The sequence below is a fragment of the Acinonyx jubatus genome, chromosome C1 (genome assembly GCF_027475565.1).
Source record: "Acinonyx jubatus isolate Ajub_Pintada_27869175 chromosome C1, VMU_Ajub_asm_v1.0, whole genome shotgun sequence".
In the NCBI taxonomy this organism is placed as follows: domain Eukaryota; kingdom Metazoa; phylum Chordata; class Mammalia; order Carnivora; family Felidae; genus Acinonyx; species Acinonyx jubatus.
Window position 1 is genome coordinate 61,504,126 of NC_069381.1, and position 9,195 is coordinate 61,513,320.

A 9,195-nucleotide genomic window follows, 5' to 3' on the forward strand; every position below is an offset into this window, starting at 1 on the left:
TCTGCCAAGTGGCAGAACCAATACGAAAAAAGATAGAGAAGAGCGAGCGTGGGGTATACAGGGAAGAGCAGCTTTACTAAAAAATAAACTACCAGGTGAGAAGGAATAGAGGTAAGAATGGAAGGATAGTAGAAAGGAGCATGAAATATCTTCTCTAACAACATAAGCAGTCTCAGCAATGCTCTGAAATCTGCAAGGAACTAATGTTAAGAATTAACTGTAAAACAATCGATTACATTTTAGAAAACACCCTTTATATAGCAAGAATTGACTGGAGGAGGAGGGAGGGCAGGTGTTAAATACCCATTACAGATATCCAGGTAAGGGACTAGGTAGAATAACCTGAACTATTGGCAGTGGGAATGGAAAGAGAGAAAACAGTTCTAGTAAGGGAGAGCTGAGTGGGGGGAGTGAAGAGATATGCCTCAAAGCACAGAAGTCACCAAGACAGTCACACAAGAGAGGAGCAGATCTAACGTGACAAAAGATAAGCTCAGTTTTAGACATACTGAGTAAGAGGTTACCAAGGGTTGACTATGTGGGTCTCATACTCTCCAACACAACTTCCTGTGATGATGTAAATGTTCTATATCAGCACTGTCCAGTAGGGTAGCCACTAGAAACAGGGGGCTATTCAGCATTTGAAATGTTGCTACTGTGACTGAGGAATTGACTTTTTTATTTTAATTTTTAATAAGAATTTTAAATAGCCACATGTGGCTACCTTATTAGACAGCACAGGTCCACAGCTTCATAGACAATTCTAAGCTACAGATATCATATGTGATAATGGACACCATGGGGGTGCATGAGATCTTTGTGAAGAAGGTACAGGATACAAAAAGCAGAGGTCTAAGTAAGGGGCCAAGAGCACTGGGCAGCACTAAGATTTGAGGATTATCCAGAGAAAAACAAGCTTGAAAAACAATGTCCAGGAGGAAGTGGGGAAGAGGACAGGAGAAAATGATGTCATAGAAGCTGAAGAAAAAAAAAAAATTAAGAAAAAGTAAGTGGCTGAGAGTGTCAAATGTCACTGAGAAGTCAAGAGAGATAATGACATAAAAGGCCCCATTAACTCCAGCAATAGAGAGGCCATTAGTGACATTAGCAGGAATCGTTTCAGTGGAGCGATGGGGGCAGAAGCCAGACTGCCACAGGCCGAGGAGTACAAAGCTGTAGGAATCTGACGGTCTTCCTGTGCAGAGGCCACGTTAATCTTCTCTGTCTCAGTCCAATTTTGGTAAATGTGCTGCCAAAGTTGAGCAGGTCAGGGAATTATGAGAAAAGGTGCTGGGACATGAATATACTATCTGTGTTTTATATTTCTTTTGGCATATAAATAACAAAAGCCCTGATCATAACATTTTCATTGACTCAGTCACCTTGATCTGAGTCAGAGCTCTAAAAATGTATAGTTGACCTTGCATTTTTTTCATCTTTTACTCATTATTCAAAAGAATTAGCTTTCCCTTTATCCTATGAAACTGAATTTATAAAAGGAATGAAACATCATCTAGGCTTGTTTTTATTGAGAGTTAGGAAATAGTATAATTTCCTTGCTTATTTTCTTTCTTACATGTTTCTGCTACATCAAAAGGATCAGTTGAGTTCTATGAGGGGAAGTGAAGATACAGAATTTACCCAGCACTTGTCCCCAAAAATGCAAACAAGGAAGACACCTAGACAGGAGGTAATCTCTTTTTTGAATAGAGGAGGCCCCCAAGTGGCAGAACTTGTGTAATGGGGGCTTTTATTTATTTTTTTAAGTTTTTATTTAAATTCCAGTATAGTTACCATACAGTGCAATATTAGTTTCAGGTGCACAATATAGTGACTCAACACTTCTGTACATCACCTGGTGCTCATCGCAACAAATAAACTCCTAATCTGTAATGGGCCTTTTAAAGATTTATATACAGACACATTTGAAAGCTATGTCAAAATATTTTAAGAAAAATATTTCGCCAAAATAGAAATAATTTAAAATGTAATACCTTGAAAGTAGATGCATTATCTCCAACAGCTTCTATTACCCCAGCTACATCTGAACCAGGTGTATAGGGTAAGAGTGGTTTTATCTTGTGAGTACCAGAACGAATATATGTTTCCACTGGGTTTACACCACATGCATGGACCTTGATTAGAACCTGCAATGCCAATGTATTTTAGTTAAAACAAAACACTAGGCATTCATTCAGCATTATGCTAGGACTATACAGATTATGGGAGCTATAAAAATGGAGGGGGAAACCTCGCCTTCAACAAGTTCACATTACAGTTTTGTAAACCAACATATAAATAAAAAGACAGAATGGTTTATGTGCGCAAAACATTTTGGGAAAATAGTAGTGGAAATATTTAAGAGGTCGTGTGGCACAAACCTCTATGTGCTCATCAAACCTATCTCCTCCTCCTCCTGGGTATGTGGGAAGAATATTATTTCTTGGTGCCTTTAGTTATGAGCAGCCAAATGATTGAGTTTGGGCACAAAATGATAACTACTCTCAGGGCTGGCCCATAAAGACCTTCTGGGCAATCCTCACTGTGCCTTCACCCCTTCATTAGAAGGGACCTCAGAAGACAGGCATTGAGGGTGACAGAGCCACAGTGATGGAGGAAGCCTGGGTCCCTAAATCATTCTTCAAGAGTCACCCGCAAACGTTTTAGAATTCTGCAATGCAGTGAATGAGAAACAATTTTCTATTGTTGAACCATTGAGATTTTGAGGTTACATCTACCACAGAAGCTAATTTTACCTTAATTAATACCTAACGATTACTTCTGGTGCAAGAGTAAGAGAAGGCCTTCCAAGGAAAGCAGTATTTGAGCTAGGCCTTAAAAGAAGAGTAGACATTCTTTCAGAATGGGAGAAAAAGGACAATTCAGGTAAAAGGAATAGTATGTGCAAAGACAGAAGGAATGAAAGGGCCTCCTGGGGAGACCAGACAATCCTCTGGGGAAACCAGACAATGCTGCTTGTTATAGCACAGTCTACTGAGAACGAGCAATAAGAAATGAAACTCTAAAGCTAGGTTATGGACAAACTGTAAAAACTCATAAGGTTCAAGTTTCGTTAAGGAAATGAGACTTAAGAGTTACGGAAGGTGCAGTAATAAAAATACATAATTTTTAATGAGAAAGTATATCGTTAAAGTCACAGGAAATGATTAAACTCTTCATTTAAATTCCCTTAAATCATATATGGAAAAGCATGTATGCAGAAGAAAGTTATTTTCCTACTGTGCACAAAAAAGAAATCATGGAAGTTTGTAATAGAATAACTTGTTCAACAATACTTATGATTTTATCCAGAAAAAATCAATTACTGCACTGCATAGATGATTCCCAACTTCAACAATTTTCTTGTAACAGGATATTTTTCCTTTTCATAGATCTACCTCACTAACTGTTATAATTACGTTCTCTTTGTCAGACCTCATATATATCATCAGTATAAACTCTGTCCTATTTCAATGTCTTTTACAAATTATTGTGAGTCTGCTTCTTTTGGACATTAACCTGATGTGCTGGAGACTCACACTCAGTGTAATTATTGCCTGTTTTTATGTCATTATATCTACCTGGTGGTCTTTTGGAGTTGGTACTGCCACATCCGACTGGAGTTTCAGCACTTCTGGTCCACCAAATTCAAAAACTCTAATTGCTCTCATCAATTTCAGTCCAGTTGCCATGGTGACCTAGATACCAAGAAAAAAAAATTATGTATTGTCATATGCATCTAAGCTACCATTATGTTTTTTTTCCCCTGGAGGGGGTAGATCAAACAATTTTTCAAACAACAATTTAAATCTTGAGCTTACACAGATCTAATTTCATGTTTAAGAACCTTTCATCTTACAAATCCTTCAGCTACAAAGCAAAATACTTCATACTACTTCCTGTAGGGATTCAGTGCCTTCAACAGGGGAATCAAACATGCAAATAAAAACATCTGGCTAGACATAGAATGATATAATATCTCAGGTTTCTTTTTGTGTAAGCTTGTGCTGCAACATCTTAGAAATTTTAGGAGCTGATGTTAAGTTTTATTAACATTAGAAAAATAGACCTTCCGTTAGATTACGAAATATTTCAAATATACAGAAAAATATGAAGAGTATTTATAATAAACAAATTTACTTCCCACTCTGCTTTACCAAATCTTAATATTTTAAAAGCCCAGAACATTATAGACATAACTGAAGCCTCTGAACCCATCCCCAAACCCATTTATAGCCCACCCTTTTAAGAGGTGATTATTACCATAAACTCGGTGCCCCCCATTCCTAAGTATGATATCATACCACTACTACACATATATTCATTAGTCAAAAATATGTGCTATTGTGTTGCATGTTCTCAAACTTTATTTAGATTGGATCACACTGTACTTAATTCTGCAACTTGCTTTTTCCTCTCAACATTAAGTTTTTGAGATTTATCAATGGTGAAACACTTGGCTTTGTGAAGTTCATTTACTCTCACAAAAGAGGAAAATATTAAAAACTAAAAATACTTCTTTGTATGTAATATTTTATAAATTATAAGGGTCATTTGCAGTTAACCTTTCTGTCCTACCACTGTTGTTATTTTTGTCTACCACTGTTATTATTGAAATGAAAACTCAGAGCTAAAATAAACTCTAAAAAAAGGTAAAGGACACTTGAATATAAAAATAGGTAATGGGGCACCTGGGTGGCTCAATCAGTTAAGTGTCTGACTTTGGCTCAGGTCATGATCTCGCGGTTTGTGAGTTCAAGCCCTGCGTCAGGCTCTGTGCTGACAGCTTGCAGCCTGGAGACTGCTTCGAATTCTGTGTCTCCCTCTCTCTCTGCCCCTCCCGTGCTCATGCTCTGTCTTTCTCTGTCTCTCAAAAATAAATAAATGTTAAAAAAAATAAAAAATAAATAAAAATAGGCAATTATGGAAAATTTCCATACCTAAAGAGATGTAATGAAAGGCTTTTGACTGTATCTCCATAACTCTGCTTGTGTGTTATCACAATTTCTTGAAATTAACCACATCAAGTATTTAGTTAGATTCTGCCACCACCTAGAACATTGTTGCTAACTTTTGGAATAATTATATTCATCAACCATGAATAGCTGAAAGATCAAAAACAGTTGCAGAGGAGCACCTGGGTGGCTCAGTCCGTTAAGCGTCTGACTTAGGCTCAGGTTATGATCTCGCGGTTTGTTGAGTTCAAGCCCCGCATCAGGCTCTGTGCAGACAGCTCAGAGCCTAGAGTCTGCTTTGGATTCTGTATCTCCCTCTCTCTGCCCCTTAACCGCTCACACTCTGTCTCGCTCTCAAAAATAAATAAACATTAAAAAAATTAAAAACAAACAAAAAAAAACAGTTGCAGAAACTAGGACTTGAAAGAATTCAGACTTTTACCATATTGAAGCTCAACACAGGGCTACTTAGAGTACATGCTAATGATAAAATGTCACAGCATGTACAGGAGGTAATCAAGAGCATTCGGATAGTGTTATTAATGGAAAGTTCTTGATTTGATTAATCAAAAGTTGTATCATTTTAAAACCCTTGAAGTGATGCAATATAGTACCTAGCACAGAGGAGTAAGTAAATACTCCATTGCTAGAAGGCTGTTTAGCAATGACACATCCTGAAGAGAAGACCTCAAACACAAGGAGGTGGAAGCAGACAGACAACACAAGCCTAAGGTCACTGTAGAGCAGTGAGGCAGTCCTGAGGGTGACACCTGTGTGGAGTGAGGACTAGGAAAAGGCAGTTCACTCCGTAACTACCAGCAGTCTCACTACTATATTTCTATTTGGGTCTTCACTCAGGCTGGGTATTTGTTAGACAAGAAAGTGAAAATGTAAAGACCAGGAAACAGAAACAACAGCAACAAACGAAGGTTGCTCTGATCAGAGTTTTCCATTCTGGAAATAAGAACACAACTTTTTTTTTTCCTTTTTGTCTTCAGCACAGTGTTATAGTAAGAGTATGGGCTTTGGAATCTGACAGCTTTCAGTATGAATTTCATCTTATCATTTACTAGCCATATGGCCTTGGGCAAGGCAGTCAACTTTTTTGAGCTTCTTCATCTGAAAACTGGCTAACCACTCAGGGTCACTGTGCTAGGGACACAGCAAGCATCAGGCACTGAATCTGGCAAAAATGTTTACTCTTACATATAATAGATATCATTATTCCTTTCCTATCTATTTTCTCCTTTCCAATTTCTTACTGATTAAAATACTCTTGATTCTATAATTCCATAATCACTTTTGATTGTAAATATTTGTAAGACTCAGATTATAAAAACAAGACCTTGGCCTCAAAGAATTCAGTCTAGAGAATCCTTGACACATTAACATCAAACGTTGTTATTCATTCAACACGTATTTTGTGAACATTAACTGTAAGCGAGGCACTGTGCTAACCTCAGAGAATAAAAAGGGCAAAGAGAAAATGTCCCAGCCCCCCTCCTAGCTCCTGCTCACTCTGTGCTCTCATTCCTTCCCACAGCTACATACACTATGTAAGATCTGTAGCTCCTTTTCCACTTTCTACCTAATTCCTACCTATTTCCTTCTTTCAAACTCTCGCATCTACCTTTTCACCAACAGAAAATTATTATCATTATTATCCTCAAAGAACTGCAGCAGTAATAAAAGCAAAATTACCCTGAAATAGGATCTGTCAAAATTATCTAGCACATACATTTCCCCTGCTACATTTGACATCTACCAAGTTGGGAGAAAAGAACAAAGGAAGGAGGATACTCATCCTTAATAATGGATTTAGAAGACCCTGTTGCCTTGTCCAGTACTGCCATCTTATCCTATCCAGTTTGTAAGGAGACAGGGCATAACCTTGACAGCTCTGTCTTCTACTTTGCTTCTGTCCATCTTATTTCCCACTGAGCCTTTGCCACTATGATTGATTAGGCTCCAATCTACACAAATTGCCTTTGAAAACCCCCTCAACTACCCACAGGGTCATCATCTGCTTCATAATACATAAGGTGATAAGTCAAAAGGAATAATAAAAAGAATAAAATAATACAACACACTAATAACAATTACAATTCTTAAACCCCTGTAATACCTGAGTTCTTCTACAAAGTATGCCTTTCATGTTCATTGGGATAATTATTTTCACCATAGGTTAAAAAAAAAAAAAAGCAACCATTTAATTGTATGCAGAAATGGAAATAAAATCACCATCCATTTTGTGGATGAGAAAACATTCCAAGAGGTTAAGAGGTCACACAAAAGCAGAGTGAGAACCCAAGTCCTCTATCTTAAGTGTTGTAAAGTGATTTTTCTTCCCTTTACTGTATAATCATTTTCATCTCATCCTTTGAAATGTTGGCATAGAGGAGCCTTAATTTCTTAAAAATATACTTTATAATGATGATAGCTGAGACAGGCTGAGCTAGAAATATGAAATTCAACTAACCTGAAGGTAGGATTACATATTTTATGATTAAGGCATCTGCTCAGTTTGAAATTTTCCAAATGCCTAGAAGTTCGGGAGATGTACTGTTGATACACAGAACATGACTCAATTAGGAAAACTAATAATTTTCTTATCTGTAAAATGGGGCCAGTATCCCCTAGCAGAGGATCCCTGTGAAGATTAAACTGCAAGAGCACACAGGTGAGTGCTTCAGAGCACGCCCAGCATGCAATAAGCTCTACTATTCAGGTTAAATCACTTGCATGTCAGCAGACCTGCTACCCTGCTAGTGTATTTAAATATAAAATTTAAACCAGAGGATCCTGGTTTAATTTTTGGTTGTACTTTTTACCTATAAAAAGTTGCCAAGTATACTTCGCAAATCAGAATTTAAAATTCTTCCTCAAATCTTTTCTATGCTCTGTTTCAATTGTTTGGTTTCAATAAAAACTAAAGGGATAGGGTAAATGTTAGAAATATATGTTAACATGGAATGAGGAGATCAAGTCACAAAGTCAGAGCAAAGGCACAGTATGAGAGAAGAGCATTAAGTGAAATTAAGAATTGCTGGCAAGACATAAAAAATAAGAACTTGGCAAGAGAATCATTACTAAATGTGCTGTTGATCAAGAAAGACTTATGTAAGCCTTTTTTTTTTTTAATTAGCCTTAAGCCAGAAATACTAAAAAAAAATAGAAGTACCCTAAGAAAAGTCTCTCGAAGGCTGTAGGTTACTCCCCTGGCCTGGATCTCAGTGCCCACTTCTGATAAGAGGGGGGCGGCAAGGTGTGGAGAAGGAGTTGAATGGATAATTCCAAACCCCTCCACGTTCTGGGAAGAAAAGATTGGATGGAACTGGGCAGGCAGCTCTCTGGGTTCAGGAAGAGTTCAGTGGGATTTGTTGCTGCTGACCAGACACGGTGCGTGCGGCTGGCTTCAGTGAGAATTGCACAACCTTTCCCGCTTGCAGTCCAAACTTTAGCCTTTCAACAGTTCAAATATTAACACATTCCCTGGTCACTGAGGTTAAGTCTCGTCTCGGAACTAAGTGAACATCAAACGATGTGTTTACGCAGTGTTCTTTAAGTTTTTTGCCTTTGAAAATGATTTCAGGTGGGGGCCACGGGGCACGGGAGGCCACAACACTACGCATTTCTCTCCAACAGTAAGACAGCAGCTCTGATGGCAGAGCCGACATAGGGCCGGGCTGGAGCTCCGCAGACGCAGGAACCACGAAGGACAAGCCGTTGCCCGCCGGGCTGAGCACAGGGGCCACGCAGCCGATGCGCGCGGCCGCGGGAATGCCCACATCCAGGCCCGGCGGCGGGGGCAGAGCCAAAGGCGCCCTGCTGGGTGCAGCGCAAACGCGGATCTCACTGGAGACCAGGGCCGGGAGGTCGCGGCCATCAAGTTAAAGTACCCGCGCGTTACGCCTGAGGAACAAGCAGCCCGTAGAGGAAAACGTCCTCGGCCACGAGCTCCTTTTGCAAATTCTTCAGGACAGAACGCGGGGTAAGGGCGCCACCTCAATCAACTCGGCCCCTTTTTGGACAAGCGGCGGGGAGATCCGCTGCCTGGACAACTAACGGGACTTTTTAAAACCACTTACCCGGTTCTAGAGAGGGGAAGCAAATTCTGCGAGGGCTCACTCAGATTCCACAAAAAAGGGGACGGACCTGGGCGTCTTCTACATTTGCTGGCTCCTCCTGGTCCGCCCGCCTCTCCCCGCCCCCAGACGAGGGCGCAACCAGCTCCCGAGCT

At 39.4% G+C, this 9,195-nt stretch overlaps 1 protein-coding gene across 4 annotated transcripts in view; it reads right to left on the minus strand.

Annotated features, from left to right (window-relative positions):
* The window catches only part of CRYZ (crystallin zeta), a 35,618-nt gene extending 26,429 nt beyond the window's left edge, over window positions 1-9,189 (minus strand). The window contains exons 1-3 of one of the 4 annotated variants that reach the window (XM_053214241.1): window positions 8,137-8,288; window positions 3,582-3,698; window positions 1,995-2,147 (exon numbers count right to left, since the gene is read on the minus strand). In XM_053214241.1, the coding sequence (XP_053070216.1) occupies window positions 1,995-2,147; window positions 3,582-3,692 (264 nt within the window). In that variant the 5' untranslated portion in view covers window positions 3,693-3,698; window positions 8,137-8,288. Of the gene's footprint in view, window positions 1-1,994; window positions 2,148-3,581; window positions 3,699-8,136; window positions 8,289-9,043 lie in introns of those variants that run through there. The other 3 variants (XM_015068686.3, XM_015068687.3, XM_053214242.1) reach the window with 3 other exon arrangements.
* Window positions 9,190-9,195: the final 6 nt, after the last annotated feature.